The sequence below is a fragment of the Metopolophium dirhodum genome, chromosome 5, assembly GCF_019925205.1.
Source record: "Metopolophium dirhodum isolate CAU chromosome 5, ASM1992520v1, whole genome shotgun sequence".
Taxonomy (NCBI): domain Eukaryota; kingdom Metazoa; phylum Arthropoda; class Insecta; order Hemiptera; family Aphididae; genus Metopolophium; species Metopolophium dirhodum.
The window spans coordinates 13,428,649-13,447,519 of NC_083564.1; the positions used below are offsets into that span (position 1 = coordinate 13,428,649).

The following is an 18,871-nucleotide window of genomic DNA, read 5'->3' on the forward strand; positions in this document are numbered from 1 at the left end:
TTTTTTACTGTCGGAATGAGGAGGTCCCTGTGGAGGGTATCGTTTGTAACATAAAAAGGGGCTTTAGTTATCTGCCTAAGGCATTTGGATTGGAATGTTTGGATTCGATTTATATTGGAGTCTTTGGCTGAACCCCAGAGTTGGATTCCATAAGACCAGATAGGTTTGAGGAGTTTATTATATTTATTATATACAATTATTTTAATTTAATTACAAATTTATAATATAACATATCTGTAGTAGTCCAGTAGCCCGAAGTCCAAAATTTTACCTGTAAGCATGGTTGTAAATATACAACAGCGTCTATAATAGTTATGAGATTAGACACATTTACATAAAATGTTGACACCCACCTAACATACACTGTATTAACAACATTTCATTCACCGACAATAATTGTCATAGGTAAATATATACTTTGGTGCCACTGATGTTGTAATGGTAGTATTGTTATGGGGGTAGCACAGATCTATAAGTCTAGGGTGGTATAGTGGAAGAATGGGTTACAAAAAAATTACTATTAAGTAGATCCTTTTTTGTTTTTTAGACCATTCGTCCCTTTGCAACTTCTACCAAAGCATTCCAAACTTCTCGATCCTCTGAATCTACCATTATTACTCCATTTCTTTGTCCAATTAAGTTACCTCCACTCAGTTCTTACAGGTTAGATCCCCAATGATTGTTTTTTATTTGGCTTGTTAGTGAGCCCGCACGCCATACATGGCCTGTTCTAATCTTTTTGACCTTGGCAAATCTTACAGGTTGGGTGCATTATACAGCCTGTTTAAATCCGCATTCTTTCATTGCTCATACACACCAGTGTTTGGGGTTAAGTATAGGTCCATAGATTTTTCTAAGGAAGCTTATTATTATCACACTTTATCATTGGCGCAAATAGGTAGGGTGGCTTGGGGGGACTTAGTCCCCCCAGTTCAAAATCTAGTAATTAGTACTTTTCCATATTCTGTGATACTAAGCAGTATGGCCTATAGGAGGGGGGGGCTTGAGTCCTCCCAAAATTGTTTGTAAAATTGCGCCTATGCACTGTATCATAGACTATATTTCACATCTGTACTTGACACTGGTGCATAAGTAGGCAATGTATTTATAGACAAGGTTAAAGATATCGGCTCAATTGAGTCTGGATTGTTCAATAATAAGCAACACAACAATCATTATAATTTATAACTAATGTATAAAAATGTATTTACAGTTATTTATATTCTAACAATTATAATGATACAAAACCATATCTTGGCCATTAGTATTTAATATAGTACTTATTAACTAAAAAATTAAAAATATAATTTTTCAATTAAGTTTAAAAAAAAAACTTATTTAGATTAATATTTCTAAATTAACTGGTTATTGAGTTATTTTTTCCATTTTATACATCTATAAGCTTTAAAATCCGACACTTTATCATCTAAATGATCATAGTTATATGATTTAAAACAAGATTCACACATATGATTTACAGTTAATGGGGTTCTTTCATCATCGTTCAGCATAACAATACTAGCAATATTTTTAGAGCAAAATATACAGTTCTTTAATTTTTCCTTTGCAACACTTATGACTCTTGGATAATTGGTCTGGCCAAGACAATCATTAGATTTAGCAATGTTGATTTCATTAAATATAAATAGATGTTCACAACGTCCTAAATGTTGGTAAACATAAGGTTGCCCGATGCATACCTCCAAGTCCAAAAGTTGTGTATCCAATGATAATATATTTTGAATAGTGTGACCATTACAACTAGCCCAACTTTTCATTGTTTCGGCATGCATCAATGTACTTCTATCAGGTAAAGAATCGACATATAAATTATTATTGATGTAAAACAATCCGTGCTTCAAATCCGAGTTCGCTATGAATTCTAAAACAAAATAAATAATAATCAATTTTATTACATTTTTATGTTTTTAATTCTATGTTAAGTACTGCGCACAAACCAACTAGTAATATATTATAAGATAAGTACACTGAAATATATTTTTGTCATTATCTTTTACGATTGCCAAAAAACTTGCATGTACCTAACCCCTTTAAAGATCAGAATTTGACTCTAAAATCTAGATGGTACTTGAAGAGGTTATTTACAATCCATAAATTATTGAACCATCTATTGACCACTTGTAATCTACATATATATATCAAAACTCAAGAAGGATCTATAAATAAAGTAAAAAATTTTTATTTACCTAATGGTTTATGAGGGTTTTTGCTTATATCACCACTGATTTCACTTTCTTCATTTTCACATTTAAATCCTTGTTTCAAATCATGAAGAGTTTGCGTGTCATAAAATTGAAGGGTTTTTTGACAACGTGGAATAACAGCTTCATCAGGAACTTGATTTTGCGTCCAATGAAATGGATAATAAACTGAAATTGTTATTAATAAAGTTTCACCAGGCAAAATATTTCCTCTTGGAGTAAAGGTGGGTAGCGGAGTATATAATTTAGTTCTCTTAGTCTGATAGAAATCACTTTTCATAACATTAAGCGTTTGGAGTTTACTACTAGTAGTGCTGTAGATAGGAAAAACATAACGAGCGCATAATGCATCTGGCGAATCAAAAACATCTTGAAAATTATATTTCTGTAATTCTTCATCCCATTTTTTTACCTCTTCTGGTAAATCAGTTAAATCAATATTTGGATTAATTGATTTTAATTTTTCATATACTAGACGATCGGTGACTTTTGACATTTTAACTTGCTCAACTTTATAAGCATTCTCAATTTTAAATTGTCTTAGGTTAATGGGTTTAGAAATGTAACAACCAAGAAGTGAATCGCTGAACTCCATTGATACTAATGATTGATGTTATACTATTTATTTATTCTGTAAAAATAAAGCATAAAAGGTTTCATTATTTTGAAAAAATAAAATATCAATACTTAAAATGTTTAAATAAATATAGGTAGGTGTCATGGCTTATTCTTAATTATATTAAGAGGATCTGAGGATGTAGTACTCTCATGTGTTGTCTGTCTTACACACGTACTTCATAACAAATTTTTTGTTCACCAGTTGCAAATACTTGCAATAGTGTGCTGTTAGTTTTGATATTAATTATTAGATTGAATTGACCTATTATGAAACTTGATGGTAAGAATATTATCTGTGTTTGTATGTTGGTTTTTTATGATTATTCAGTTTTAAGGTGAGTTATGAGCATTTTTAATTTACGCTATATTATATACGCGTAGGTAACTTGCTAAAAAATTGAAGTATTGTCCATCAAGTTTTATAATAGGTTGATTTTTCACTCTAATTTTTTAACTAACGAAGTTAAACGTGATCTGCTGAGCGTAACTTTGCTATGTTACGCACTTGTAAGACGGAGACAACAAATCTCCGTGTGACGTCTTCTTAACATACTTATAATTTATATTTTATATTCATCTAAAAATATAATTATGTACAATGTACTAAATATTAATGTGTACTGCGTAGGTAGTTGATTTCTATTTTCAAATGAACATAATAAATATAGAATTCACATATGTCAAACAAACTATAATTACTGTAATCAATAGTACAATACAGCGAGTTTATTAACTTAACTAATTGTCTCACTTACTGCTTAGAAGTTAGAAGGAAATACTGTATATACGATATGTAGTATTCGTTAGAAGTTAGAATAGGTCGTTAGGTAAGACCGCAGTCTACGATCCAAGTATTCCAACTGGTTTTATTTAAAAATATGGCAAAATAAATAAATTAATAACTAAGTAAAAGTAATAAAACAACTAAATGTACTTTGAAAATTGTAAACTAAGTTGTAATGCAACAATGCGCGGGACTCTTTTCTATGAATATGCCGTGATTGCCGATTGCCGTCATGCTTAAAAGTTAAATGATAAGACTAAAGACCACCGGTTTTTGATAAAGCAATCATTTGAAGGCGTTCATTCATTGGCCCACTGAACTGAATTTCGTCACAGAATAGATAAATGATTTCGTCTTCAGTACATGATTATAAATTGATTGGTTACGTGCGGCCGCGGACAAATTTTATCCGACCCGCAGCAAGGAAAAAAAGGATGACGTGTACCTGGATACCCTGTTGCTACCATGTGGGTTGCGGTAAAAATCGAAAATATCACTTGACTTAACATCACGGACCAAGAATATATAATGGACTGGAAACCACTTGATGGGCGGGTGAAGGGGGACGGCGCGCAAAAGGTTCCTCTGTTATCAATACTTATAATTGAATGTTTTCAGCGGTACCAGTGGTTTTATTTAGCGTCACATTTTGTATCTCAGTCTGTGTTTTATACAAATGGCGCTGTAAACTCTCAATTATGAACGCAACCCCCCGCATGTGCCTCTTGAAAATACTTTCGAAGCCACTGATAATCTGCTCGTTCGGCGTTCCCAGTCCATTATATCATTATACTATATCAATGATTATATCTTAGCCCGTGCTTGTTATTAAAACTGGTCTTAAAGTTAACCGCTAGAATGAGCTACACTGTTCAATTGTATGAATAAAATAACTAACATACATCAATTAGGTAGGTAAGTAGTTGAATTCTTAGCACCACTCCTATTGAAAATAAGCAAATAAAAATAAACTGTTTTGAGCAATGAACTCATGAAGATGTATCAAATAATTAGAAACAATATATTTGTATCTATTTTGTTACTTTACCGGTCACACTTTTTTTTTAAATTTTTTTTTAGACTTATGTAGTTAACTTAACTGAAAACAATGATGAAGTACTGATGTCAGAATTCAGCGGTCGGACTTTGTTTCGAAGTTATGGCCTAATGAAGTTCGATATATTGCGACCGGAGCCGGCAGGATACCAGGATAAATCGCAAAATTTGAAAATGTAATACAAGGGTCAAAGAAAACAATAGGTATTACCATTACATATTATACCTAATATTAAATTTTATTCACACAAACATATTTTATTAGGCTTCTTCAACGATATATTTTTGAATATCGATATCGTTTTGTTTTGTGTGATATTAAATCGCGAGATCGAAAAAAAAATGCAGGTATTTTAATAATTATTAAATATCAATAATAAAATAAATGCAATGTTTTCTGCAAATATTAAATCAATATACCGTATTATTAGGTACACTATTATCAATAGCAAAATAAATGTAATATAGATATATTAACATAAAATATATTTCGTAATAAAGGCTGACAGACCATCTTCGCTCGTATTCAATATAGTTTATGATTGAATTCAAATATATTACAATCACATTACAGTGACTTAGGTACTCAATGACGAGGTGTAGTTGTTGGTGTAGGTGAGGTGTAGGTGTTGAGTAGTTGAGTACTTAACACTTAGGTAGGTATATTGACTAATGATTATTTAGTACAGCAGCTATAGAGCGGTTACCTCGTTTTCCCATTTTTTTTATTTATGTTTTTAATTTAATTGAATTATTATTCCGTATTCGAAATAGATTTACTGCGAAATGAATTGCGCATGACATTCTCATAAGATCTCTGGTTTTAACAACTATATATTATACACAACTTAAAGTAAATTACATTTTTTTTGCTTCCTAAAATGAATATTTTGTCTGTATTAGGTAGCCCCTGTTTCTCTTCATGGTTTTAATGCCGGTTATTTGTTATAGTAAGTTCACTATGTAGGTACCTGTTAGGAATAACGGTAAAGTTGAAATTTATATCAAAACCAGAAAAAATAAAAACCGGTATTCCAAAGAGATATAGGGAAAAATGTTTTCGGTTTGAAAATTGAAGTCCTGATTAAAATGGCCAAATTGATAACTACATGGTAGAACACAACTACTGTAATAATTTATTTTATATATTTTTATTTAATTTGGTACCTGTACAATTAATTCAAATATTGACATATTATTAACAATTATCTCAAAAATGTATTCAATTTATTTTATATATTTTTAATTTTGCATATAATATTATACACCACGTTGAAACTACATTATTTTTTAAAAACAACATCGTGGCATTTTTAAATGTGATTTGTACGTATTTCTGATACTATTTTACGTTTTTTCGTTAACCACATTATTAGATGAGTAAAACATTACAATTTATAATCAAGCCGACGGTAATCGGACAATATTATATTGCAATCACTGAAATACTGAATGTCTGAATCACGCTTCGATAACGTGTCGGGTGTGCATTTCTGTATCACGTGTACAGGGAACAGGGACATTGACCTTGTTCTTGCGATAGCAGTTGATAATGAACTTAATATGTATTATAAATTTATAATACATATATATATAATGAATACCTATAAAATAAATAATATAATCTGGCACAGTATTGCAGTAAAGCAGTGGAGTATCATGGGGAGATATGTGGGGGTCATACCCCCTCCCAAGAGACTAAATTATTTTGTACACAATAAAACATTTAGATACCTATATAATAATTTGAATATATATTGTGTATACTGAATTATTTAGTATACACGTCTGAATATGTTTATTAAAATCTTTATTCCCCTCCTTAATTAGTTTGAAAATGAAAGTTATGTCTGCCAATTCACGCCTAAAGCCTAGGATCTAATTTGGGATTAATCATGATTATTGATTGTTTTTTTTTTTTACTGAGGTAGGTCATCCTAACTTATTGTTATTGAGTTACATTTTTTTTTTTAGCATTTGGAAAATTGATAACAATTATCATGATTATTAATAGGTATGTTTAATTTGTAGGCTACGAATCTGAAAAAACGATTTTGGACACGTTCAATAAGATCAAAGTCAATTTTAGAACATGATTCACTTATCTGGTGTTCATATTCTAAAATAGTTTTGACTAACGCACAATATAGTAATTTTAAGGGTAATGGGTCATTGCATTTAAAAGAGTAGGTGCTCCTAATATTTCCTAATCTTAATAATATTTTTAAAGATTTTTTTACGACACACACACTAACGGGGTGGACGAGGGTGTCCTTTTGGCTTATTTTTATAAACCTGCAATGAAAGTATTTTTACCACTATGGCACTATGACTATATACCTAACGTTTGAGGTTTGAGGACTGAGAATAATCAAATATTCATATCTCCACCTTTCAAAAAAGATGAGCAGTGAACACGCCACTGCTAAATGGCGTAAATGCTAATTATTAGCAATTAGCGGTTGCATCCAAAATCCACACACTTTATCGGTCATTGTATAACTAAACTTATAGGGTGTTAAAATCGCACACTATTTTGTGTGTTAAAAATATTGTTTGCATAATACTAAAAGTACTATTGTAAAGACCTTTTTGGCGTCAAAATCATAAGTTTGCGGTTTTTGGATACAACAATTTTAAAAATTATGTGGTTTTACCTACCAAAAGTACCTTACCCTACCTTGCATTAAATTTTCACGCTTTTTTACCCAACAAATAAAATTTTCTTGATATTTATAGAAAAAAAAACTAAAAAAATTGAAAACTGACTATGTCCGTAAACACCTCAAAAAGAGTCAAATTATTTTCAAAATTTTACCGTGTATAGAAAATGCTAATATAAATATTCAGTGAAATTTGCATGTATCTACAGTCATTCGTTTTTTAATTAAACAAAATAAGAAAATCGTTACGTGAGAAATCGAGTGAATATCAAATGTTGTAAAAATATGAATTCCAAACGCTCATAAAAAGTTAATTTGACTTTTTTGTAGACATTTTTTTTTTTGATAAAGGTAGACAAACTTATGAGGAATTTTGTATTACATTTTCAAATCTTAGATTTAAAAAGAAATTTTTTTATGAATTTCTAACTCAAAATAATTTGCAAATTTTCGTCATTTTTTATTTTGAAAACTACTAGGAAATGCTTACTTTTGACTTCCCCCCCAAAGTAGATTCACTTTCCTATCAGAAAAGTTACTGTTGAAGAAAATCCAAGTATTTTTACTGTCCTAAAAGGTGATGACAGACAAAAATAAAAAATAAACACATCATTATAAAATCAAAACATTCATCGCTTCGCTCAGAATCTAAAATATATAATGAATATTTGAAAAGTCAGTTAAAGAGTCTTAATTTAATAGGTATAATTATTAGTAAATATGTAATATTTTTATCGGTGAATACCTACGGATTACCTACTAATAAAATGTAGGTAGGTATACCTACTTCGTACTTTTGCACTTTATACGAGTATGAACACATGAAGTAGGTAGATACCTACCTACCGATAACTGGATGTCTGAATGTCACAACAAATTTATATAATATTATATTATTATTATTATATCAGGAACATCGGTGCATTTTTAAGCTGGTAAACTGGACGACACAAATGTCGCCCAGTGATAATATTTTGTCACCTAAGTTGACTATATATTTCATTATATATTTTTTTGTCGCCTAGTGAAAATGTCTTAAAAAATAAACTGAAGGACACAATAAGAGCCATCTATGCAAGCCTGGGCAAGTTAATGATAATTTTTAACTGAGTTAAGTTAAGTTGATACAAAACACTTTAAAAAGTTAACAGTTAACCAAATTTTTTTTTAAGTCAGTTAAGTTAAAAGTTATATGAACATTTTGAATTATCTTATTAACTTAAGTTAAGTTATTATTATTATTTTTAGATTCTGAGTGAAACAATAAATGTATTGATTTTACAATGATGTGTGTTTTTTTTTTAAATTTTTAAATTTTAAATTTTTGTGTGTGTACACGATAAGTAGTCGAAATAATGCTTCGATTTTTAACTTCAGGACCTTGTTCGATGGGAAAGGGAATATTGTTGGTGCATTGAGGAGGTCAAAATTTAAAATTCCCAATATTTAGTTTTAAAAAGCACCGGGAAAAATAACATAAAAATTAAGGAAAAACAGGAATTTTTACGCAAAATCGATTTTTGTTTTTGGTGTAACTCTAAAACAAATAAATATGTTATATACATGACATTTTCTTACTCTTTTTGGGCTGTTTACCGACTTTGTCAGTTTTCAATTTTTTTAGTTTTTTTTTCTCTAAATATCAATAAAATTTTATTTGTCGGGTAAAAGAGCGTGAAAATTTAATGCAAGGCTCCTGATATATTGTTACAATAGCAGTTTTAAATTTTTAAAAATACATACAGGCACATTTTTTTTTTTATGAGCATTTAAAGTTTAAAATTTAATAATTATTTTGTAGTTAAAAATGTTTAACTTTTATAGCTAAGGATTGATAATTTAAAACAAGGTTCCACGTAAATAGGTAAATATATAAATTAATTTATTCACAGTAATATCATCAAATATACTTAGTAATATCATAGGCTGACTGACCGTTTTCAATCAGAATCGTTTTTCTTATACAATGATATTATATCATATTGAATTCAAATTTAACACCATCTATTACAGTGACCCACTTATAAACTTCTGTACAGCAGAGCGACACCCACTTGCCCGCCTTTTTTAACACTTTTCTTAAGTTTGGTTTCACGTCTGTCTGTGATCAAATCTTGCGCGCTCGATTTGAGGCACTTTTTGAAGATGAAAAATTCTGAAAATTGGTATAGACCTTGGTCTTGGATGACAATACAATAATCCGTTGTCATTTTGGGACATGGACCAAAAAAAAAAAAAGGATTGTCCCCACGACGTCGCCGTAATATCTCTCGCAGATATTGAACTTGGGACAGAAACTATTCGTACAAGGTCAAGCGTACGTCATCATTAGTAGAGTTCGTAGCCTCGATGGACTACGTATCGAAGAATTGGACGCTTCAAAAATAACGGGCAAGACATTCTGTAACGTTGACGCTTTGGATGAAATCGACAGAATGAGACAACATCGTCCCAATATCTCGGAAGCAATTGTAAATGACGGACAATAAATTATAAGTACTGTCAAATAACAAAATATATAATACACATAATGGTCTCATAATGAAATTGTTAATATAAAAAAATTTCAATTGGTTGTGGCAAACAAAATAAATGTCTTGTCATTTCACGACCACATAAACTTATTTATTTATAAATAAATCATAATCACCAGTAGTTTGATTCTTTTTGTTTCACAAACATATTTCTTAAACGTTTAATAAAAATATTTACTTTCAACTAAAAAGTAGAAAATAAAAAATAAAAAAAAAAATTTTAAAAACACACTTTTCCATAAAAACATTTAAAAAAAAATTTTAAAAATTGCACTAAAAAGACAAAAATAATTCTCTGTACTTAAAAATAATGAAAAATTTATTGATGAAAAATTTAAAAGTGTGTGGTGCATCATACAAAACATTAAAAGCCGAGCTAAGTCTCACATACACTTCTTTGTTCAATCCTGTTTATAAGATAGTGACTGGCAGTATATGTCAAGTATAAGAGCAAAATAATGAAAAATTTACTGATGAAAAATTTAAAAGCCAAGGAAAGTCTCACATACACTTCTTTGTTCAATCATGTTTATAAGATAGTGACTGGGAATATATGTCAAGTGTATGAGCACCACACACTTTTAAATTTTTCATCAATAAATTTTTCATTATTTTTAAGTACAGAGAATTATTTTTGTCTTTTTAGTGCAATTTTTAAAATTTTTTTTTAAATGTTTTTATGGAAAAGTGTGTTTTTAAAATTTTTTTTTTTATTTTTTTTTAAATATCTATATAAATACCTATTAATATGGTTTAAAATAATAAAAATCACAAATATTATTGAACACGGGAAATAGCCAATATATGAGCATAACTTAATTGGTTTTAATTAAAAAATAACTTATTTATGGCGATCATATTTAATAATATTATGTTCTTGGGAATTTTACATTTGTGATTTGTATCTATGTCAATATAATAATATAATATCTTATATCATATTACTTATTAGTATTTATTAATTATTATTATTACAATATGCCTGTATGCGCAGTATGGTATGGTACACCTAAATGGCTATTGCTATAATATGTATAATTAAGTTTTTTTTCTTGAAGAATTCTGGTTAGTTGAACAATAAATACATTTAACTATATCTCTAATTTCCTATTTTAGTAAATGGTTATGTAATATGCTTATTAACTTGAATTTGATTAAAGTTTATATCAATTAAAATAAGTTAAGTTAAAAAGTTAAAATTAAGTTAATTTTAACTTTTTAACTCGTTTATGCCCAGGCTTGCATCTAGGTATCTTTTAATTATTATTTCGTACCTACCTAATCATTAGTAGAAAACTAGAAAATAATAATTAATAACTATTACTATAATTAAATAAGGTAGGCAATAACTATAATAAGAACAACAGTATTATTTTTTTATAACTGGTAGGTAGATCAAATTAAACAATGACTATGATAAAACCTCTATGATAAAACCAACTATAAAGAAAAAAATTCCTATATAGTTAGTTATATCATTATTTTATTTATGAAAAAAATAGCTATTAGTTAAACATGAACATCTTAGAGTAAATAATAATAATAATTTAGGTACCTAAATAAAACTTAATGGGATTTTTATTTATCTAAATTGTAAAATTACGAAATTATTTTGTCTTTTGTCTTTATTTCTATTTTTGTAAAATTATTTAGATAGTTTGTAGATATAAGAAAATAAGTATCTACCTTCCACGCAATCGGTGGACGGTGGTTATAGAAGGTAGATAATTAGATAAACCAATAAATTGGTTACAGAATACTAATTGTACCTATTTATTATTTATATTGTTTAATAAATGGTTATTACCTATTATTAAGAAATTGAATCATGGTCAGTCCACTGAGTCGGAATAATGAATGGAAATAATGGAATCGGTTTAAACGAATGGTTCTAATCAACGGTTGTCCGATGGCGGCTCATCAGTCACCATCCGCCCGCCGGCGCCGGATTTTGATCACCCGCTGCAGCTGACCCGTGGGTGTCGACTTGTAATCGGTGGCCCGCGGACCGGTACTCTCAGCAACGTGTAGTATATTGTGTGTTCGCTCGATACTCGGACACTCTCGCACGCAGTGTCTCAGTCACTCCTCATATCAATGCTCACGGCTCGCCGGCCAACGCTCGGCGCTCGGTGACCGCACCAGTGCACGTCGCACCCATAGCCAGTAGTTGTGGCACGTCGTCGTCGGTAGTTTCAGGTTTTGGGGTTCGGGTCCGGAACAATATAGGTTATCGATTTGGCATTCGCCCGCGCGCACTCTAATGCCCGCCGCCGCCTGTTACCGTTCATAATTATTATTATTAATTCTTTGTGTATCAACATCATTTCTATAGTATTATTTTATTATTTTATTTTCGCGGATCGTGATCTCGTTCAGGTACCTAATTATCGTACGGTTGCGTATAAATTATTATTTATTTACGATCTTGCCAGACGCCAGGGTCTATTTTTCTTATACAACTACAGTTTACCGTCTGTACTGATGAGTACGTGAAAACCGTTATTTGATCATCAAGTGACAGGTTTGAGGTTTTTCCACTACTCCCAAATATTGTACTTGCCTATTGTTGGTATTTGTAAGACGTAAGTATGCGAAACATTTGTTGAGCCAAATCTAATATTTGAAGCTCACTGAGTACTGACAATATTTTAATATTAATTTTGTGTTTATTGACTAGTCTCTCGTTATTATGTGGTCGAAAATATTTAAAGCCAGCAACCATGGACTTGTGCGCGGTGTGGCCATATATTCGGTCACTTGGCCGGTGAGCAGCTTGATACAACAGGCACTACAGCCGTCTGGCAACAAAAACATTGATTTACAACGAGCGGCCAAGTTTAGCGTATATGGTGGACTCTATGTAGCACCCACTTTATATGCGTGGATGAGATTTGCCAGTTATGTTTGGCCTTCGATGACAATTACTAGTCATATAACTAAGGTTAGCATATCTGCATAATAATAATTAATAAACATAATAGATAAGGTTGTTTGCAGTAACATAATCGTTTTAACTGTAACTCCATTTAAATATTACCTATGTTAAAATTTAACATATTATTTTAATAAGAAACGACATTAAATAAAAGACAAATCAATTACCAAATTTAAAGAATGTAATTATAAAATGAATAGTTAGGTTACTAAGTCCCTGTTAGTGCTTACTATAAAATTAAAATAATTGGAGGTATATCTAAGTCTTATTTAAAATTATAAATTATTAAATAACCATTACTCATTTTAATTAGATACAATTTTAATAAATTAAAGGTAATTAAGTTACTAAATTATACAATTTAATTATTAAGACTATATTGTAGATAATCGTTGTCAATCCTATCAATTTTACTTCTAAGTAGGCAGGTTTCAAATAATTGTATGTAATAGTGGTTTACTAAAATGTATTTAGTACAAAGGAATTAAAAAAAAATAGTTTGGATACATATAGACTATAATATACATTCTTAGTAGTTAGTATCTACATAGATCATAATGAAATTATTATTTAACAATAAATATTATTAAAATTGTATTTTAAAATTAAGCATGTGGAGTAGGTATATCAGTTAATTCACTTAATTATGTAAAAAAACTACTATATTAGTTAGTAAAAAAATGTACATTTTAAATTATAATTAAAATATTAAATTAACTTATTGTGCAATTTAAGTTCATTAATCTAAAAAATAAATAAATATTATCATTACCTATTAAAATATTTTTATAGGCAGTGATAATATAAAGTTTCAACAATTTAAACATAATACATTTTATACTTTTTGATTATACTTGTATACATAATATTTTAGTTATGAAAATAAAAAAAATCCTAAGGTGGATATATTATACTTTATTTATGATATAACTTCATAATAAATATGTTTACCTATGGTAATTATCAAGGTAATTATTAAAGACCTGCAAGGGCCGGGCTTACCCGGACCGACTTTTGGCCGGATCGGATTCTATAAAATGCAAGACGGGCCGGGCCGGACCTTCAACTAGCACAAAAGTTACTTTTCTTAAATAAAATTCTTAATAATATTTTAAAAGTTAGTTATAATATATTAGGTACTTAGTACTTACTACTTAATTTGTTATTCAAAAGACTGATTATATTGTGTGATATTTGTTAGTATTTGTATGCTCAACATGTTGGTGCAATCAGAATTTACCTATCTTACTTACTTTTTATGTTATTGTTAAGTAAGTAAGATAGGTAAATTCTAATTTTCTTGAATACCTACGCCCTTTGGAGGTTATGTAAATTAAAACAGTTACCTACTACCTACTACCTAGTAACTACATTATTTTATCATTAAAAAAAAAAAAAATTTTTAAAAGAATAAGAGGTCTCTACTTCAAAAATACAAAAACTTCAGACTGGGCTTTCTCAAAAATTATTTTACCATGGTCATGATGAACGAAAATATATGGATTTAACCATGCCGTGCTTAATCCATTCAATTTTTAGATAGATATTAGGCAGGACCAGACAAATAAAAAAAAAATTACCGTACCAGGCTTACTTACGACAAAAACTATCACGGGCTGGGCCGGACCGGGCTATAAAGTATCGGCCCGTGTAGACCTTTAGTAATTATACAATAATTCAATGTTTTGGGCTTTAAATTAGGTTTGAATTAAAAACTTTTGAGTACTATTTGATCTATATTGTAGCTTTATTTATAGTTTTGCTATATTTTATTTTAAATGATATAATTTAATAATATTAAATACAATCAGTAATCATACATATTTTATTACGAGGGGAAAATGATTGAATTGGTTTGATTGTATTCATATTGTTGGTTGGTAGGCATTAGGTAGTAGGCACTATAATAGTTTTTACATAAAACATTTATATCCACTAATAAACAATTATCAAAAATGTTTGTTTATGTAGGATACATATTTTATTAATACACTAGAATAATACACTTACGTAAGTGTTGTTTTTCTTTTATAAACTTATGAATTACATCATATCATGATATAATAATAATATAATATGGTAATTAATACTAAAAAAATATATATATGTTGAAGAGAAGCCTTAAACAACTTTTTTTCTATATGATGTTCCATCAGTATAGGATTACTTCAATATAACAGGCAATAGCATTAATACGTGGCCTATGATTTATTTATCATTAAAAGAAAAACAAAAGACAAAATTCCATTAAAATGTTATCTTAATTTTTGGTATTTGTATTTTGTAAAGTATAATATTTTAATTTCTAACAAAAAAAAAAAGTTAGACATGTATATTATGCATACTTATAATACTATTGTATACAACTAATCAGCATAAATATTGTGATTGCAGTTGTAGATAAATTATAATACGTATTCTATTTGTTAGGTATCAAAAACTAGTTTATAGATTAATTTTCAATTTGTTGTTAAGAAAAATTCTGTTATTAAATTGAATAAAAAATACTTGATTAATGCTACCAATAATAAATCTTAACTTGATCAGTTTTAGAAAATGAATAACTTAATTTTCCTTTATTCCCTTTATAATTTTTATTTGCAATGAAGGTTACAATATATGAGTCTTTTCATAGTGCTATATGGCTATATGTATGTTTGTTTTATTATAATTGAATTGTTATTTTTAATTTTACAGGCAGTTGTTGAACAATTTTCATATGGTCCATTTGCAATGGCTAGTTTTTTTTTCTTTATGACACTTCTGGATGGAGGTACAATAGAAGATGCTAAAACGGAAGTTCAAGAAAAATTTGTTTCTACCTGGAAGGTATACAATTTTTTATATATTTTATTATGTATTCTAATAAATATTAAAAGTACGCAAAACCCGCATATTAAGCCGCGTACACACTTGTAACATTTGCGCGTAACATCCTTTGATGCGGCCAAATTTACCGTCAACTGGTGGAACGGTGTTACGGCGTTACGGCATAACAGAAAATGTTACAAGTGTGTACGCGGCTTTATGTTATTGCTGTCCAACAAACTTACAACATAGCAAATGTGTGATAAGTAGAACCAATTGTCTGTTGTTAGCTTTAATATTATAGTAAAATTACCTATTATCAAATTTAAAGGTATGCATAATATCTAGGGCATCTTGTAGGCTTTTACTGTTATTTAAACTTGAAACAAAGTTATAAGCATCTTAAAATTGTAATAATATTTTATATAGCTATAACACAATATATAAAACATTAATAAAATCCTTCAGGTGTCTTAGATTATATTCATACCTTTAAGTTTGATAATTTGTTTAATAATTCAATTTTATATTAATCTAACAACATAAAATTGATTCTTGTGGTTGAAAATTTGTTATGTTCTATGTTTGTAAGACAGAGACAACACATGCACAAATTTGGCATCCTTTAAATATAAATTTTGGAAATAGTCTAGACATATTTCATTAATTTTTCTGTTTTTACTCTTTTTTTCTTTATGTTGATATATGCTTATTCACTAATTGCAGTTTAAATATTTTAAGAGGATGTTACTCATGCATTTGTTGTCTTCGTCTTACACATGTGCATACATTTTCGATCACTAATTTCAATAGTGTGCTTTTAGTTTTGGTATTAGAGTGAATTGACCAATTATCAAACATTTAGGTAAGAACATTATCTGTGCTTAGGCGTTGGCTATTTTTGTTATTTTCATTTTCAAGCAAAATATGGGTATGTGAAATATCAAAAATTAAAAATGCTCATATCTTGGTTGAAAATTATAATATCCAATAAAAGCCAACGTTTAAGCTCAGATAATATTTTTTTCTAAAAATATGATAATAGGTCAATTTATTCTAATACCAAAACAAACAGAACACCATTAAAACTATTGAATAAAAATGTGCTATCTCGTACTTGTGTAAGACCGAGACAAGAAATATATGGTGATGCTACTATAATGCTACTATATCTATATGTAAAATGAATGTACATTAGTTAACTAATATTTTTTTTCCTTATTTAGATAGCTGTAATGGTTTGGCCAGTATTACAAACAATAAATTATTGTGTTATTCCTTCAAAGAATCGCTTGATATTTGTCAGTATAGCTGGATTTGTATGGACCACATTTTTAGCATATAAAAAGTATGAAAAGAATAAATCTATAGAGATAGCTGATAAAAAAACTGATTTATAATCAACATTTTACATTTATTTGACTGTTATGTAATTAGTCTTTTGACATTCTTTGTTATTATTGATTGTTATTGTTATTAGCTCTTTAAACTATTGTTGCCAAATATTATATCTACTTAAATATAATTTATGTCTAAACTTTGATCAGTGGTGGATTTACAGGGTAGAGGGGATAATATCATCCATCCCACAGAATCAAAAATACCTTATACATAAGTATTATTAAATGTTTGATAATATTTTCAGTCAACATGATCCATTTTATTATAAGTAATTCCTTCAACATGACTCTACCTACCAAAAAAATTGTAAATACACCATTTGTTAATATAGTATTACAACTTGTGAAATTTGTATTTTGAAAAGTTGCAATACAACTTGGTAAATTCCTATTTTTGTTATTTGACAACACTAGTCAAAAGAATCGTTATTTAGTTAAATAATTTATATTAATGCAATTATTTATTGAATGTTATATTATAAAGTCCAATCATGGGTTTTCAGTTTTGTATAAATGGACCGACATTTTAAATTTTGAAATGTTCATAATCCATATTATATCAAAAATGTTCTTAATTATTTGAATATAAATTGTTTTTGAGTTACCATTATTGTACTGTTGAAATGTAGATAAAAAGTGGAACTTTTGTTCATTTGAATTTTACATATTATATTAATTTATATGTATAATGTATTATGTATAATTGTTTATGTTTTCCAATTAATATTTACATGGCCAGTACATCTGATTTACCTAAATAATTTTACCATTCCATTATATATAAATTGTTCTCAACAATAACAAATTAATAAATAAAAATATTATTGTAAATTGTTTTTATTTTGATGATAATTATAGCTATTTTTAATGAAAGTAAGGATTTTTGTGATCAGGTTTTGTCAAAAGAAAAGTGTTAATAAAAATGTATAATGATTAATCAGTTATTTTTTTAAGATTTTAGTATTGTTGACAGAGGTAGATATTAAATTTGTACATTATGTTAATGTGCACGGCCGGAAGTCAGTATTTTTTTTTAAATTGTGTCACATTTAGTCACTTTATTAGAAAATAATCTATATGTATGTCACTTATTATTTAAATTAGCCTAAATTTAAATTATTTATTATGTAGGTCACTTTGTCACTTTTTTAAATAGATTTAACCACTTCCAGCCCTGTTATGAAGATAGATAACTAATAATTGTACTATTATTATTTTAACATTACGGTCAATGACCGACACAACAATAAACATCATGTATTGTTTAGAACTGATTTATCAAGACTACTTTTGTGAATGTTAAGTATAGGTGATTATTGATAAATAAGTAATAAATATGTTATATTAATTATTTATACACCTTGAGTTTAATTTTATATGATATAACTTTTATTTAAATATGATAATATTTAAATGATTACAAGGCATAAGCAATTAATAAAATAAAATATGTTTTAGACTGAGTGGAACGATCAGAAAATGTTACAATGATGTGTTTTTTTTAAAATTTTTTTTTTTTTTGTGTGTACACGATAAGTAGTTGAAATAATGCTTCGATTTTCCACTTAAGTATCTTGTTCGATGGGAAAGTGAATGTGGTCACATAGTTGGTAGCATAAAAATGTAGGTACCTAATTTATATTACATTTTTTTTTTAATTTCAATTTTATACTGTACATATTTTTAATTTTTAATTTCATTGTTCAAATGCTTTCGTTTTTTTATATTTAGATATAGGTAGGTTAGGTATATTGTTCTTTTTAGGGTTCTGTACTGTAAAACGGGAGGACCGTTCGTCTGTCACCAGGCTGTATCTCATGAACCACGAAAGTTAGAAAGTTGAAATGT

The 18,871-nt window shown here is 28.5% G+C and overlaps 2 protein-coding genes across 6 annotated transcripts; one reads left to right on the forward strand and one right to left on the reverse strand.

Annotated features, from left to right (window-relative positions):
- Positions 1–1,191: 1,191 nt before the first annotated feature.
- On the reverse strand, positions 1,192–11,821 carry LOC132944319 (snRNA-activating protein complex subunit 3-like). 3 transcript variants are annotated; one of them, XM_061013599.1, is made up of 3 exons: positions 11,685–11,821; positions 2,208–2,853; positions 1,193–1,882 (listed from the first exon to the last, which is right to left on the reverse strand). In XM_061013599.1, the coding sequence occupies exons 2-3, from the start codon at positions 2,815–2,817 to the stop codon at positions 1,374–1,376; spliced, it is 1,119 nt and encodes a 372-aa protein (XP_060869582.1). In that variant the 5' UTR covers positions 2,818–2,853; positions 11,685–11,821; the 3' UTR covers positions 1,193–1,373. The 3 variants fall into 3 exon arrangements, with proteins under 3 accessions (XP_060869583.1, XP_060869582.1, XP_060869581.1); XM_061013598.1 differs by lacking the exon at positions 11,685–11,821 and adding an exon at positions 3,596–4,101; XM_061013600.1 differs by lacking the exon at positions 11,685–11,821 and having other exon boundaries at positions 1,192–1,882.
- Positions 4,568–18,380, forward strand: LOC132944320 (mpv17-like protein). Of its 3 annotated transcripts, none has more exons than XM_061013603.1 (4): positions 4,568–4,884; positions 12,551–12,821; positions 15,513–15,644; positions 16,850–18,380. In XM_061013603.1, exons 2-4 carry the CDS (start codon positions 12,570–12,572, stop codon positions 17,021–17,023), a joined length of 558 nt encoding a protein of 185 aa, XP_060869586.1. In that variant the 5' UTR covers positions 4,568–4,884; positions 12,551–12,569; the 3' UTR covers positions 17,024–18,380. The 3 variants fall into 3 exon arrangements, with proteins under 3 accessions (XP_060869586.1, XP_060869584.1, XP_060869585.1); XM_061013601.1 differs by lacking the exon at positions 4,568–4,884 and adding an exon at positions 12,259–12,462; XM_061013602.1 differs by lacking the exon at positions 4,568–4,884 and adding an exon at positions 12,259–12,462 and having other exon boundaries at positions 12,558–12,821.
- The last annotated feature ends 491 nt before the right edge of the window (positions 18,381–18,871 follow it).